This window comes from Sturnus vulgaris, chromosome 18, assembly GCF_052056855.1.
Source record: "Sturnus vulgaris isolate bStuVul1 chromosome 18, bStuVul1.hap1, whole genome shotgun sequence".
Lineage (NCBI taxonomy): Eukaryota > Metazoa > Chordata > Aves > Passeriformes > Sturnidae > Sturnus > Sturnus vulgaris.
The window spans coordinates 8,384,348-8,401,978 of record NC_142260.1 but is presented as its reverse complement, the minus strand read 5'-3'; the positions used below and the strand labels follow the sequence as shown (position 1 = coordinate 8,401,978).

The 17,631-nt window shown below is 37.6% G+C and overlaps 1 protein-coding gene across 11 annotated transcripts in view; it reads right to left on the bottom strand.

Annotated features, from left to right (window-relative positions):
• ANO5 (anoctamin 5) overlaps nt 1–17,631 on the bottom strand; it is a 55,117-nt gene that overhangs the window by 29,448 nt on the left and 8,038 nt on the right. For 2 of the 11 annotated variants that reach the window (XM_088175374.1, XM_088175378.1), the window contains exons 2-6: nt 15,827–15,871; nt 13,478–13,542; nt 7,099–7,146; nt 1,568–1,612; nt 444–557 (exon numbers count right to left, since the gene is read on the bottom strand). In XM_088175374.1, the coding sequence (XP_088031500.1) occupies nt 444–557; nt 1,568–1,612; nt 7,099–7,146; nt 13,478–13,542; nt 15,827–15,871 (317 nt within the window). The other 9 variants (XM_088175376.1, XM_014882503.2, XM_088175377.1 and 6 more) reach the window with 8 other exon arrangements.

The window sequence follows — 17,631 nt, the reverse complement described above, 5'->3', positions numbered from 1 at the left end:
ACTGCAGTCAAAGGGTGTGAAAAAATAGTTATTGTTAAATCTTGTTTGGATGATCTTTGCTTATTTAGAAGAATCCTCCTTCATTCGAAAGTATTTACAGGTACAAGTATTTACAAATATTTCTCCAAAGTCTCAGCTAGACTGTTAAATGAAGAAGTAAAATAATTTGAATTACTTTGCTCCATTGTATAATATATTGCTCAGCCTAAGTAACAAAGAGTGATCGATTCAATAAACATAGACACAAAAATCTAATAAAATTGGGTCCTGAGAAACAACAGTAAATTACACAGAAATTTCCATACATGGAATTGCTTTTCACATAGCTATAGATTTTTTGCTAAATTCTATTCCAGATGAGGCTAGTGATCTGAAAGGGTTAGTAACTCATATTCATCTTATTATAAATAAAAATTAAGAGGAAATCAAAAAGACAAACTTACCAACTTTTTTTCCCATTCCTTATTAAGATCATCCACATAGGAGAGAACAAAATCAATTCTCCTGACACCATCCCTGAAGAAAATAGAATCTTTGCTTTGATGTCTTTTATCAATCTGTAGAAGATACAGGCAAATGAATAAAAGAGCAAGCATTGCTGTTTTTCTAAAATATAACAGAAGGCAAAGGAGTTTCCCCATATTGCCACAGTTCTTCAGTTTCTTTACAGCTGAAGATATATTTGGGCAAGTTTTAACAAGGACTACATCTAGTTTAAATAATTTCAAAATTAATGGCATATGTTCACAAGCATTACATATAAATAACAGGTACAGGAAAAATAAATATATATATGTTAGTGTAGCAATACTTGTGAATCCTTGAAGCAGGTAGCAAAATGTAAATTCCATGCATTTTCCTCTACAAACAACAGTCACAAAATCAACCACTAGAGAGACATATGTCCCAGCAATGACCACATATAAAAACAGCTCACAAAAACACAGGGGTGATGTTTCAACATTGAGTATTTACTTTCATGGGAAAAAAATACACCTAATAAAAGATATCAATGTAACAGGGTAATCAGTTTTCCAATTGATCTATTAAAGGCCATATTTTAATTTACCAACATGCCAGAATGTCTTAGTAACAACATCCACCTTTTTCACTATTGGGCCACAGTAATTAATGTTAGGCAAATTAAAGACTGTAACCCTACTCTCCTAGGGAAGTTAACTCATTAGGTAATATTATTTATTATCATATTAATATTCAGCTCTATCAAATCACATACAAGACATACAGCAAAGTGCTCTCCATAGAAGCAAATATTCTGGTCGAAATGTAACTCTGTGCTGAGGAAGGTTGGTGTTATTTTTTCAACCGTACCTATCAGCAGAAGTGTATTTGTATAGGGCTGAATTGGGGATTTATTTTATTAGAGTAGGAACAAGAGAGTATTATGCCCCTGTCTTTTCCCTCTCATACCATGCAAGGATGCATGTGCTCCCTGGGAAAGCATAGAATATGTATTTGTAACTGTGAACCTTGCTTCCAGTTAACAAAAGGCATCACACAGTGAAGCATGTTATTACTGCAGCAATAGCATTCGTCACTGCTTTACCCTGAGACGTCGCTTCAGGAACAGATTATACTTCCTTCCACTCTGCTGGAATAACCAACAAATAGTTAGCAGGGCCACTGTTTCTCTCCAAGAACCAGCTGCTTCAAGCATATACAGCCCAACTACAGCAAGCATGAAATCCACGTCCTTTAAAGCTAGGAAAAGCCTCCAACCATCACAAAAACACAAGTGCCCACAAATAATATGACTATCGTGTCTTTTTTATTAAAGGCAAAGCTGAGCTGGAATCTCTCTGGACAGTAAAAAATATGTTTTAAGATAATGACTCCTATAATAGTACTTGCCATCATCTGGATACTTAAGCAGATTTTAAAAAGAGCAGTAAGAAAGTGGTTTTGAGGGTAAAGCAAAGGCACCAAAACACTGGCTCATGCATAGTGCATGCATGTTTCTGTTACACTCGTTTGGTCAAACCCACTGGGACACAAAAAGACAAATGGCAACCATGTAATTCCAGAGCTGACAAAACTAAAGGAATGATATACACGTAATTCATGTGTTTATCTTTAAATAGAATGAAATTAAATAAAAATAATTGAAAATCCTATTGTTCCATAGTGTTGCACAACTTTATGCATCTTCATTAGATACACTGGTAACACTGAAATCAGACACCTGAAGCAGCCATGCATTAAGGAGAATTCCTGTGTTCCTATCTTAGCCCTTGGGGAGCTACAAAATACTGTTGCAAATCAATGCAGCACAAAAAAAAGCTAAAATAAATTATTTCCTGAGAATGCTGTCATCCGTTCTTTGCCTTTCCTCTTCAGCAATTCTGTTAAGGTTTTTTGCTGTTTATCTTACTGAGAAACATTTACAGAAGATCTATTTGATTACTTGTATGGCTGAAATCCGGACAGCTACCTCAGAAATGCTTCTTCTTCCAAATGCAGTACATCATCTTGCATGATTAAAAGGCCCACAAAAATCATGGAATCCAATAGCAGAAAAGAAAAAAGCATTTTTCTATTCTATATTGCACTTACAGGTCTAGGTCTTTCTTTGCAAATATAATTGTCACTACATGCAAACTGCAAGTTCAGATACTAATTAATCAAGTTAAAACAGTGCATGTGTGTTTTAACCACACTAACATCTGTACAGAATCAACAGTACTGTAATTATTCAGCATTACAGTAAGTGAACCCCAAAGTGCATTCTAACAACTTACAATGTTAGCGATTGCCCCAACCACTGATTTAAAAAACAGTGACTTCATAAGCACAGAAATTGTTCTAGTGTACTAAATTCATATACACAAAGAAGAAATAAAACAATAAGCAATACTTACTTCAAAAAAAAGCTCCTGAAGGAGTACCCCACATTGTTTGGGTTGCATAGTTATAATTAGATTATTCAATACAATTGAAGAAGTATTTTATCTTTATTGCCATCAAAATTTGGTTTTCTAAGATGTATCAGAATCCTCAGTAATTAAAGGTCTGACTATCATTTTAAGAAGATGCAGAAGTCATTGTCAGATCTGCTTTTAGAAGGGGAATACTTATCATTTCCTTCTCCTTCTGTACATAGGGTTATTCACTGCAGATAGTGACAGGCCTGCTTATTAAACCCATAAATTATTCCTTTCCATTTTGCTGCATTTGGATTTCATAAGGAGAACAAGATCGGGCTTGCACATTCACGAAGGTTTATACAAGTTTGACGTATATAAAGTTTGTAATTTGCATTGATTCTATCAGTGGATCATTAAACACTGTGAATTTGTACATCTTATTTCTTAACAGCTCTTTCCAGAACTGCATGAATGATCCTCAACAACCTGCAGTTATTAAATGAAGTTACACCTCATCACAGAAAATATTCTGAAATGTGTTCCTCCTGCAATACAAGTAACCAAATTAAAACTTCCCAACACAGCACAGACAGCAAGTTGAAGACTTTCAGTATTTAAGTTACACCTAATGAGGAACTACAGAAGAGATGGAGCCCTGAGGCATATGGTGAAAATTCAAGAAGCAACAACCACAAGTCACAACAGGAGAAATTCCTACTGGATGGAGGCTGTGGTTGAATGGGAATGGGCACAACAGATTGCCCAGAGTGACTGCATAATCCTCATCCTCAGAGATCACACAGCCTAATTAAGATAGACCAGGACTGATCTGCACTGACTGTGCAACCTGATCTACATCTGAAGCCATCCCTGCCTTGAGTAGCTTAGCCATCCAGAGGTCCCTTCCAATCCAAGTTCACTATAGGATTCTATGAAATCATGTTACTGCAAACATTCAGCATTTACCAGGGCTTTCAAAAAGTTGAATAAATCCATCGACTATAAATCAAGTTACAAACTCCACCTGCTCAAAATCCAAGTAATGCCCTCCCGTTAGCCTGTAATAGCTTTCCAGCCTCATTAGTTATCTTTCTAAGACCATTCAGCTTATGGATAGATGTGCTAATTCAATACTGTAATGGTCCATCATGAAGGGAGAAATTTTCTTTTCATGTGGCATAAGTGTAAGCTTATAGGTTTCATATGGTATTATATCCATAGTTTTAGTTATCCTATATTTCATGATTTCTCTCTAGACAGCCAGCACAGGCTGGGGTATTGGACCATGCCCAACCAAACAACCCTCCAAGTACCTAGGCTTGCAATCCTCACCTCAGACACCATCCAAAACCCTGCAGTAGGAAACACAGACTCAACATGACAGGTGACAGGACAGACCATGATTTGAGTAAGGAAACAGCACAGCTCAAGATGAAGTAAGGCTGTAAGAGCCCCTGGTTTGCTCTGCCCAGTCTGGTTGGGTGTGTAAATACTGGCTGGCAGCCCCACACGACATTCAGACTCGCCATTCAGCACTGCTGAATGCTTGCTCAGGAGTCCTTGGCTGCCTCACTTCACAGCTGCCTCTGGGACACTTCTCTGGGGCCAAGGCAAACAGTGGGGCACGGGGAGCTGCAGAGTGTAAAGCAGCTGCTCAAGTGGCAGCAACCACTAACACTGGCACGGGAGTGCTCCAGAGGGAAGGCTGCGGGCTGCAGCCGAGTGACAGCACTGAGCTAAATGTCCCTGTGGCCTCACTTGCCCCCCTGGCCTTGGCCAGTGTGGGCAGCCACCCCCCATGGGTTAGTGGTATCACAGTACCCCAAAAAGCAAATATGTTTTGCAGATTATACCTGAATTATTTCATCCCATGTGTTTTTATGGGACTCTGAGGGATTTCTATTTCTGGTTATCCATCCAACAGGAAATGTATCCTTACAGGTCACTTAGCACAACTCTCACCTTGTAGGCATGGAGCTTCCTCCAAACCTGCTACTAAATATCCCAGCCCTCTCTATGCCCATGCTTCAAAGACAGGGAAACTTATCCTAGAGCAGTACTTTTCAGATTATTATTCAGTCAGAAAACTGCAAGTTCCTTAAGGGCCTATGTTCAGAAACATCTTTCTCAAATTCAATGCCTCAAGCTTTCCCAAGTGTCCAGCCCCACAGAGCAGGGATTGCAGGTTCAGATCACAGCACCCTTCTCCGTCTGATTTTGTATCTTTTTTTTTTTTTTTGTGGGAAGGTGGTTTAGAGCAGCATTTTCAGTAACAAAGCAGCAACCAATACCAGGCAGAGGTGGAGGAACCCATTCCTTCATTAGTTACAGCACAGGGAAGCACCTCTGGCTGTGACTAACTAGAATGATAAGAGGTTACATTAATACCATAGAATGTTTTTTATGATCCCCCATCAGCACATCAAGGAATTACAATATCATAGTCCTACATTACCAGGCAAAAAAAGCCTACCTGAAACTACAACATTAAATTGATTTGTAACATTTTTCTGGCTTAGAAGATACAGTCTACAAACAAAATTTTTATTTTATTAACTGCATGCCTTTGATAATCACACAGCAAGTTAGATGCAAAACAGACAGTGTAAAAACCCCAAAGAACTACATTAAAATGCAACTACATAATTTATGAATTAGCAATCCACGGCAGAAAAACTTTCAGAATACAAAAATGGAAAAAAATATAAGGTTTGAAAGCCAAATCAAAATACAAGAAATCTCCACAACTGAAAGGGTAGGAAACGTTCCACAGCTTAAAAACAAAGTTATCACCTTCACTCAGATCCCCAGTTTGCATGGAATATTTATATACTCCTCTTTATCACTGAATTAAAACATGCTACAGGAAAAACACATGGCTTTAATTGCTTCTATGCTAAATATGAATATATATATTTATACATATATATGAACTCAAACATAACTTTATAAATGCATATCTAAATTATATAAATGTATCTCCAAAAATAAAATGTTCATGAAAACAGATTTACAGAACATACATAAATATACAGGTATTTTCCTGAAAATCAAAATGGCATATTTCTGGTTTATGCACTCAATTCCCATTTTACCAGAGTCCCTTGCCATGAAGTTCTTGTCATTATTCTTCCTCGAAGAAATCCATGAATCCATGCAACTGAAGAACTTACTCACTTGAAAGGTGTGTATTAACACCACCCATCCCAATTTCCAGTTACACTTCATGCAGGCTATAAGGTTGCATACAAAGCTATAACCTTTCCCAGTCAAAGAAACACAAAATCCCATGTATTTCCTGTAGCTGAAACTTGCAAGCTGCTTCTTTCACCTTAGCCCAATTCTGAACCGCATTAAAATCTGAAAGCTTGAGAACATGCATTTCAAAGCACTTTAAGACACCAAGATATTTGCACTGAAATATAAATGCACATAAAAAGCCTCTCTGGATAAAAGAATACATTAAACGAGAACAGAACAAAGAAAAATAAAAAGTAAGCTAGGAGAGCATATGTGTTAGACACCAGAAGACAAAAGTAAGCAAGGAAGACACCAGAGCTCAAAGTAAGCAAGCAGACAGTTTTAATACACCTCAGCATGTACTTCTTCAGTTATTTTAAACAACTTTTTGTACTTTTTCTTCATAAAACAATAATGATTATTTTAAGTTTTCTCATATATTTGAGAATTTATACAGTTATCTTGTCTGTGAATTTCAGTTAGTGGCTATTCTGAGCCTTTCCTTATTATTTACTACAATTAAAAAAAAAAAGAGGCAACATCTTTCAAACGATGTCAGTGTTTGTTTCTTGCTCTTTAAAACATATTAAAGTATCATGCTGACTCACAGAGCCCTCAGGACATCATGATAAAAAGGAATCCCACATTTGTTAATAACACCAGAGTCAGAATACATCCTATATCCCATCAAACCAAAACAATGATAAAAAAGCAAACTTTCCAGTTTTCTCCACCAATCTCAACTTTTCAATTTTGTCTATTATCCTTCTGATTTACTTCAATTTATCTTTTAAGCCATCTCTAGGAATAACCACAAAACCACATTCATTTTTATTAACTAGAAAAAATTGTTTTTAGAAAGATGGCATCTTTGAAACTGGAAAATTTTCTGGTGAGGGATGTTTTGGCATACTGTAGTAGAAGACGCCACACAAATTCATGCAAGGAAGCATGAATACTTCTTACTGCTTACCACTTGATGTTCAGGGATGAGTAAAGTAGTCTCAGTGGTGTTTAGGCCCTGCCAGTGGCATCACGGGAAAAACACAATGTTGTTAGCAATGATGCAAAGGCTAATTCAGAATTATAAAGGCTAATTCAGAAGAAACAATGTAGTTCCTGGGTTAAGATGCTGAAAAGCTCTTCTCAGTGATGGGTGGATTTTCAGTGGGGATAGAGTTTAAAGCAACCTCTACTTCCTCAGAGGAGCTTGGTCTCCAGCCTACACTACCAACTTTTACATGGTCCATACCGATTTTTAAGCATTAATAATTACAAGTTTTGATAAGAGTCAAACAGTAAGTATTATTGATAGGAGTTTCCATTAGAAAAAAATACAGTCTAAACAGGTTGGCACAGATTGCCATTTATAAACTGGTGAAGAACAACTGTTTATAGCACTCTTATTTATTTTGATACCCAAGAGAGAAAATGTACACAGCATAGATGACTGTACATTTGGAAAAACTGTGCTGCCCCTTACCTGCCTATTTCTTAACTACAAACTGAAATGATACAGTGTACACTGAACAAAAACAAATGCAATGGGACAAATCCTTGATCTCACAGTGTAGACAAGGTCAATTGGTTCCAGTAATTGTAGTTACACCTAATAGGACTAGTGAGGGCTTCCCAGTGCCCAGCTCTGATCCACACCCAGTGAGGCCCTACCCTGGTGTTAATTGTACAGGATCTGGGTGCTCACTGTTTTCCTGGATGTTGGTGTGGAGGCTGCTGCAACCCCCTCAGGCCAGACTGCACACAGGTGTGACAGGGACAACAGCAAGGGCAGAGGCCTCTGCAGAGTACAGCCATGCTACACACGTGGCCACCAGCTCCCTGGGGTGCTGCCCCACCACTGCGGCCCTGCAGCAGCCATGGGTCGGGAGATCATGTGCTGCTATTGGAATCAATAATGGTTTACAGTACCTCAGCAGTTTCTCAGTAGCTAATTAGTCAATAACTTATCACACTTTGGTTTTGTCTTGCTTTTGTGTGCTTTGAACACAAACCACAGATGGATTTAAACAGTGTAACCAATCAGTGCAAGTCCATTATGAAAACACAACAGTTCTCTGTGGAATTAAATTAACTTTCAATAGAAGCACAATACTAACAGCAATTTATTATTATAGTATCATTTTGTGGTTTAGAATTGCAAAATTTCAGAAAGCTTATTATTACCCCAAATCCAATTTTCATAAAATACTTCATAAAGTAAAGTTTTTAAATAACATTTTTCACTTTGATTACAATTTTTCTTGGTACAAATCACTGAGGTTCATTCCTGTCCTGGTTACACATCAAGTAATACACATACACATATTTACATTCTTTTTTAATGACACCATGTCTGGGTATTTGCTTATCTAAGTAAATCAAAAACGTCCTTTTCAGAATGCAGTAAAATAAAACAGAAAGATCGATCTGTTTTTTGGCAAGGAATCCCCCTGAGAAACAATGCAATATAAATAGCTGCACTGTGCTCTTAACATAAAATAGTCTGAACAATTCTCCTGTCACTGATGCTACTGGAAAAACTTGCACTTTTAGCAGAGAACTAAGGGCTGAGACACTTAAGTGGAAAGTTTTTCTCCAATTATACACTGTAAATACTTGCCATGGAAAGTACTGTGCAAACTGAACACCAATGAAAGCACAGCCTTGCTTTTTTCAGCACTGCCCTGTGGCTCCTGACCTCTCCATTGCACACATTCCCCCCATCCACACTGGAAACTTTCCATCTGCTTTTATCCAGCCTCTCCATCCCATACTCCTCCCACCCACGGCTCACCACCTCCTCCATGGTTAGATGCAAATACAGGTTTTAGCCACCCACTGGTCCTCACTGCCCACATTGCTTCACTCAGAGACAAAATTTTATTACACTTAGTGAAACAAAGCTGTGAGGTGATGACACACAGCTAGCAGAGCATTCCTACATTCCTATGCATTCTGTTAAATGCTTTCCTGTTAGTCATGGGATCTTACCCTGTTCAGTGTAATTGTCAGAAATTAATTAGCTCAAGTCATTAGGATTAACTATTTTTAAACCGGCGCTCACACCTTCCCCTGCACATTTCCAGTACTCTGATAGAAACACTCTGCTTTTTCATGGTATGCCAAAATCTGTGTACAGCACAAAGGGGCTCCAGCATTGGTAACACGTGAAATGCAAAACAAGAATCAACTCAATCCAACTCTTTGGAGATGAAAACCAAGACGGTTGGCAGTGGTGGCAGCAGTGTTGGGCTGGTCCCTCTTACTCTGGAATCTGCTCTCTTTAGTCTTTAATGTACTCTGGATCTCCCCAAAATAGTCCTTGTGCTTTTGTTAGACTTGGAAGAAATGTTTTTGTACTTCTTTCTAGGTTTTGAAACCAATTTTGTCCATCTTTGCATTATTAACAACGGTAATTTATGCTTCTCTACTTGAAGATCCACCCGTCTGAACTGAAAAATGAACAAGTATGAAAAGCAATGCACAACATGACGGTGTTCCTTCAGAAAAAAAAAAACAACCAATTAATTTGAAACACCTGCAGTACCTGCTGCTCTGAAAAAAAGAAAATAACCTATGAACCAAGCCATAATAGTGGTAAAATGCATTGCTTTAACAAATTTGCCAATTTAATTCTGCTAACCTGGCTTAAATAAAGACAGCTTGTTCACAGATTTTCTTATGATCAAGTTACGTTATGGAAAATCCTGATTAACAGGAACTTTTAGTAAGCATTTCACTGGTGCGAAATTAACAGGAAGGTCAAAATTTAATGTATAACTGTGCAAAATCAATTCCTATCTCCTTACAGGTAGAACAGAGCACAGTTCCAGCAGTCTTACTCAGACAGTAGTGTGGTCACTTGCCTTTTATAAGGTGGAGTCCACATGCATACCAAGCAAACATTTCAAATTACTTTGTGCTTCTTAATTGGAATAAAAAATAGTCCTCTGTATAGCTGGACCTCTACAGATCTTAATAAACTGGTGATTCAATTTTGCACAAAAGCTGTACTAATTTTACATTTATCCCATCTGAATGGCCTGAACTCTTACTATTAGAAAATGCGATACAAATTCAATTTTTTAACCTTTCCTCCAATCTTGAAATAATTGAGTGATCTTCTTTCCTCTTAGGCAGAAGAACTCTATTTTGTCAGTGTGTTTCATCTTCATTTACTTAGTAACCTGAACAACTAAATACAATCCCTGAGCAGACACACTACTGTATATTTTTCTAGTGTGCTCTCTGAACAAATAGAAAGCACAAAGGAAAAAAAACATTCTCAGGTTTTATTTAACTCATTTTCCAATTTGCTTGAAAGGACTTCCAGAGGCATTTATACATTTCTTGGAACAAGAGCTCCATAAAGAGTGATTCAGGTAGATTCTACACAGGGATTCACTTAAGACAGCTGCCCATCCCTAACAGAAGTGGCTGCCTGTGTATGACTGATTTAACAAGGCCATAATTTGAAGCCATCCCCATTGCAGCACTTATTTGAAAATACCCCCATTATATCCTTTTTTCTCCCCCTTCTCCAGTCTGCTGTTTGTGGAAAACATCTCCTTGACTCCCTGCCTGACAGAGCATCTAGAAATGCTGTAAGTCTTGGAATATGAAAAGCTGATGAAGTCCAAGTCCAAGATCTTATTTCTTTTGTTCCTGTGGGAGATTAAAGAGTAAGAAAAATAGGGAGACTCAAGAAGAAGCAGTTAAAAAAAAAAAAGAAAAAAACAGAAAAAAAATCCAGGGTGAAATATACAAGAGTGCAAAATCATGAAGGGCCAATGCACCACTGATCGGTGCTCCAATGCTTTTTGAGTCCTGGACTTCATCCAACTTTTGTACATATATGGCAGGCTTCACTACAGACTGTTCTTCATTTTTGTTTTACTTGAATGATGGATGGGTTAAGTTTCTACTCTCCATATTAAATCTAGATTTATTTTTTCCCTCCTCTGTTGCTAAATCAACAATAAGGCCTTAGCTTTTTCTCTGTGCTGCTGAACAGAAGCATACTGTTGTGGGATGTTATGTTTTTTCTCTTCCAAAAGAAAAGACAGCCTGAGCAAAATGAAATAGTCACGTGAATGTAAGTTTATTTAACTCTTTCTCAGTGGTTTTTTTTTTTTGTTAATTCAATTTCTATTTTAAAATTACTTGACTTAAATTGGTTTTGGAATTCTAAACATTCATATTTTTTAACTGCAGAAACATTGTTAAGTGATGAGAAAATTACCAATCTATTACAGAGGAAAAATAATTTACTAGAGAAATGTGCTACCTGTCAAAACAAGAACAAAGCACATTGACCTGAGCTCAGAATGGCCTTGGTGAAAGGAGGAGAAACCATGCTGGAATAGAGGATCCTGCTTAATTCCTACAGGAATGCATCAAGGATGTTAAGGCAGCCTAGCAAAGAAGTGAGGGAAAAGGAATTCTTCCGTTTATACAGAAGACAACTGAAGCTGTGACAGCACATGAAGACAAAAGATTAGCATTATATAAAAAAAATCCCATAAATATTAAGGGCTATCTTACTATTGCAATTAATGAATAGAAAAACTTTTAAATATAGACTTAAACTGAATTCTAGAACATTAATCATCAAGAACTAAGCCTGTCATGGCTGATGAGAGTGTGAAACTGGACAAGAAGATCAAGAGTAACTCTGTAACTTTATGCCTGGCTAATGTACAGAAAGCAAAAATCAGATAAATGACAATGTGTTAGGGTTCATTGGGTAGGACAGGGCAAAGCACAGAAAAGTACTAACTTAAATGTAAGCAAACATCAGATAACCACCTGACCTGCAGAAACAAACTAAGGCCAAACAAGCTGTCTCAGAGACAGCAATGAAAACAACAAAACAAAACCCCCAAGTTATCAACTACTTACTGATATTGCTTATATGACAATTCTTTGTGATATTTAATAACAAAGTAAAAGAAAAATACTTATGCAACGAAACATGTAAGTAGAAAACAAGAGAAAAGGCTGCATGAAGTTACCAAGGAGAGATTTTTGAGAGGATAACCAGATATATTTTTCCCAGACACGAATGTGCTGAAGATCAAAGCCTCCTCCTTTCCCACCCCATCATGAATCTTTCATCCTTCAGACAAGGGGCAAATCCTATTTCTCTACATACAATACACACGTTGCACTCTTTCTCCCATGCTTCCTGCATTTTCATGTGTTCTAAGTCATGAACAAGTAGCTCAGAATCAGCTGATCATGGTATGATGGCCATTGTTCAGTGAAGCATTTGATATGGCAGTTCACTGAAAATTTTCCTGGAGAAAAAGATGATTATGACTCCTACTACAGATTCAGAAGGGTGAACATATGAACAAGTTTTAAAACGGAACTGGTAAATTTATGAAAACATTAGGATGATATGGCTGCATGCTCTAAGAAGACAAAGATCTGTGTAATCTAGGAAGTCCTTCTGAGTTCTGTCTTTGTGTGATTATCTCCAGATTTGGTCCTCAGAAGACTCTGAGGACATGTTTTACTTTTAAGAAGCTCAGCAGCTTCAGTTTTCCAACACTCAATTCAACAGACAATTTCTGATCAGTGCTCATGGCCAGTATGAGAGAACAGCTGTTTCTTTTCCTTTCTAAAACTTTCTATCTTCCTCTAAGCATGTAACAACAATAAACAACAAAACAATACCAAAAAATACCAATGTAAAGATCACGTATTTTCAATACTCATTTTGAACCAATTTCTCAACTGAATACTGGCCACACACTGCTATGTTTTCAAGACATTGTGCATGTACATATTAAGCAATGAGGTACTGTGAAAAAATTTATAGATGATGACACTTTTCACGTTGCACACAATGAGGTACTCTAGTAACTCAAATCTTCATTTGCTTTCTCATTAATCTTGCTGCACTGTCACAAGGTTCCTAGAGCAGTGGAACTCTTGATTTCCCAGCAAGCCAGCAATATGATACACAGCACAAAACAAAGTGTTTGGTTTGTGCAGAAACAGTATGTTTTTCTGACTGTCAAAACATTTAAAGATCGTGTGATTCACATTTCAAGACTGATACAGGAAACACCATTAAGCTCATATTGTTTTCTACCAATACTCACTACTGTGTTGTAGCACTAGCACTGCTAAGTCTCTTCTGAGGCTCAGTGAGTGTCATGTCATATTCATAGCTTTGCTCTTCCAAAACAACACAGGAAGAAAATTTTCACATTGATATAAAGGAGGTATAAGACAATCTAAAATAAATATTAGTTTTTGAAAACTAATTGTCTTGTTCACAACAACCATTCTTCTTTCCTACCAGTAGTACATTAACTAACACCATTCATACTGTACCTTACCTCAGAGCTACTTGGGATTTCTGATCCTGAAGTTGAGATAGTTTCAGGTCCATTACATTCTTCCCCTGCAGAACATTAAAAAAGAGATTCATATAAATACATCCCATTTTTTAAAATATTGTCGCATCTGAAAAGGACGTGGACCTTGAGGGCATGGAACTATGAACAAGTAAAGGATGGAAAATAATACTCATAACAGTCATAACACATAAAATCTTCAAGAATGGTTCTTCGGAGGGGAAGAAATGCTGTTAGGCACAATATACTCACTCTGTACTACCTTGGTGTAACCTTGCACTCACCGGAATGTATTTTTAACTGTGACAGAAAAAAAATCTGGTGTCATCACTTAGCTTCCTTGTCTCAAATATCTGCTAGGTCTAAGATGGTTTCATACTCAGAGCTTTGCTGCCTCGGTTATGGAAGTTCAATTATGTCTGGAAGTGTTTGCTAGAAATCAAACTGGGGTGTGTTTTTTTGCTAAGGAGTCAGCAATGCATAATCTCAAGATTACAAATGCCCATGTAATGGAGATATGACAACAGAATAAAGAATAGTAATATGAACTTAATTACTTAGCTTCCTGTTCAAAAAGCAAACAAACCAACCCTAAAAAACCCAGCTCCAAAACAACAATGATAAGCCAAACAAAAAAGCATGCCTTCATTTTAACAACAGTAGTAAATGCCAACATGACTCCCACAAATAGTAATTTCACCAAAGACACTGCTACTAAAATATTAATGCTAAAGGGAAAATCCTCTTTAGTACCTTCATCATCTTAAACTGGATTGAGATACTGGCTGGGTTTGTGCCTCTGAATTTACACTGTCACCAGTTTCCTCTGGAGAACAGCTCTGAAGTCCCTAAGCCAGGCTCCTGCTCCAAGAAGGGTTTTGTAAACAACCATCTCTGCTGATTAGGCACATGAGGCTCTTCAATCAGGCATCTAAACCACTCCTCCACCAATGGAAAAGGATAAGCAGTTTTGAAAATAGCTGATCAAAATCTAGACCATGCACCTAAAAATGGTGTCTCTTTCTTTCAGAAAAGAGGACTTATCTTCTTTTTCCATTAAGGAAGCATTGTTGACTACACCTTAGACTGGACAGACTTACACTGGACCACTGTCAAGACAACCAAAGTGGGACTATTTCTGCCAATAAAACAAGCCTACTTTTCTTCTTGTAATCTGCAAATGTTTGATGTCTATATCCTGCCTAGACACAATTTTAAGTGGATCCTCAAAAATATATAATAAGCTACTTAAGTACAGCTTGAGAGCCTTTTGTTTCCTATTTTTTTTCTCTAAGTTCACTTACAGAAAATGCTCTCTGTAATTTATAACTACACATATGATATGATGAAAAACCAGGCAATGGTATGCAAAATACAACAAAAAAAGTTTCTGAGTGGCAAGACATTTACACTGTTGCACACTATTCTGCTAAAGCAAACGACACCTGGGAACTCTGTATTAGTAGATATAATCTGAGCACCAGGATAAAGAATGGGAGCATCCCTACCATGCTGTGCTATCTGTGCTACCTAAAGCCCTGCAAGGCAGATGGCTACTGCAGACTTGGCCAAAGATACCAGCCCAGGGCCCAAGAGCAGAAAGCCCAAACATTTTGTCACACAACTCTCCCATTCCAGGCCAGGAACAGTGTGGCACCTTGTCCTTGCAGCAGGAACATTCTATTTTCTATACTGCTGAAGGAACTTGAACTGATTCAATGGCCTATAACTGCCTTTCTGTGGAGTTTTTTCTGGATTTTATCCTCTCTGTAATTGTGAAAGTCTGACCTCAGAACAAATATAATTCAGAGTTCCACATTTTAAATGCTTTCCCAGTACCATAGCTGATTACTTATGCAACTTGTGGAAGGAAATCCTCTTGATACCTCTGTTCCACTGGAATAAACCTGAATAACTCTAGAGCAGCACACAAGAAGGGAAAAAGAGAACACAAAACACGTATTAACTGAAAAGTACAACATACTCAGTAGGTTCACTCCTTGTAAAACATGTAATCAGATTCCTGAACATAAGCAGCACAAGCAATGCACACCCAAATCATGTAGGAAGGTGTAAAGAGGCCCCATCCCAGAAATGCACCAAGCACCATGAATGTAAATACACAATTAGATCTTAACCAGGAGAGCTGCCAACAGATAGCCAACAATTGACTTGCAAATCCCATTGCAAAAGGCCTGGCTCATATGTGATACCAATGACTCACATTAACTGAAGTCTGATTTGCAAGAGGCTCCCAGCAGAAAACAAAAAAGGAAAGGACAGAGGAAAGAGACAAAATGGAGGAGGGTAAAATATGGGTTAGTACAGTACCTTCTGACTGTGATGGCTTGAACTTGGTGAGAATTGCAATGTCATCTTTAAAAGGAAAAAACACTTCAGTAAGAACCAGAAGTATAATTCACTTTAACATGAACCCATTTCATAATTCTCCTCTATCCTTTACAATACAGCTGCTATGTAAAACAAAAGAATAAGCCCTGGATACCAGAGGCTGTGACCTAGACAGAAAGCATGGTGCAGGCTCCTCCTGGAACACCAATATTCACCTTTTTGTCCAGGCACCTTATTCAGCAACACAAACAAGGATGCCACTTTTCCTTATCAGCAGCAGGGAGGACCATAATAGTTTCTACCAGCCAAGAAAACCCTTTAAAAATTCTTCATTTAATTACTGCTTCATATCTAAAGATAGGAGTAAAACAATAACATTCTGATAAAATTCTGTATTTAAGTGTATGTCCTTGTTCCCCAACACTACGTGGTTTTATGTACATAAACAGATCTGGAAATATCTGCATGCCAAGAACAACAAATAAGGACACTTACAAACTAAGTGGCCCTTTGTCATAAAATCTCTTTGTATAAATTGCAGAAACTATTTGAAATGTTTTTTGTCCAGTACAACTCTACAACTATTAAAGCTTGCTAAATGACTTCAGAAATTTATCATTTTAGTATTTGTTCAAATCTTTGGCCTTCATGGGAGTGCACATATCCCAGATGAATGAAATGCCTCTTTTCCAATGTAACTGGTGTCTTCAACAGCCTTACAATTCTTCACACAGCTATTTGTAACTCCTTGAACACATGTGCCTTGGCAGTGTGCACGTTACTGTAAATAAGAAAGCTTTGTATGACCTATAATTCTGCAGTATAAGACAACATATGATGTCCCAAACTACACCCAACCACAGGGTAACCTACTTAGAAACTTTTGGTATGCCATCCCGAAGAATTACAGACCATTTCTACTTCAATTACAGACCCAAATGATGAGAACAACAGTAGCCCACAACACAAATTAACATCAGTACTGAAGACTGAAGAATATAATCAAGATTGATTTATCTCTTAAAATATAAGTACTTTACTCACAAGAAAAGGTATTTTAATTATTGTAATCTTATGATTTCTGTAACAAGCATAAAAATGGCTTCTTGTGTAATTAAACAATCAGAAATTCTACAATAGTTCAAATTTGTTCACAGTGTTGGAATCATTTTGTTTTTCTTCGTGGTAAAACTGATGAGTTAGGAAAAGGTAAAAGTACATGTGTTCAGTGCTGCTGTAAAAAAGTAATGATGGCATTGTAAATCAAGGCCTCCTATTGACCCTGTTTTCTGATAACAGCTGCAGCAAGCCAAGCAGCATCAAAAAAGGAACTGCACATTCTCTGGGAGAAATGCAACCTGTCACAGGTTATTGCCATGGCCACAGCAGTGGTGCCTCGACTAGGCAAGTAAAAGTCCAGGACAGACCCAACCACAGGACTTCTCACGCAGCTATTGGTGCACTTTGAAGAATGGTTTCAGCTTTGAAGAATGGTTTCAGCTTTCAGCACTCTCCTAGATGGAAAAGCACACTCTGGAGGATATGAGTCTGGTCTTCCAAACAGCATGGAGAAGTCTGCTTTGCTAGGGAGAGAAGGGATTTCAGCCATACAGGTGTGGTTGGACTGTGCTACTTATCTTTGAAAGCCAATGAAAAAATCCTTGGCTTTTTAAATTACTAGCATAGTCTAGCCCCTTTAACTGTACCTAATGTGCAATTTCCCTGGAAGATGACAATCCTCTTACTTCAGCAACCTCAGTAAATCCAAGTCTGCTGGGAGACAG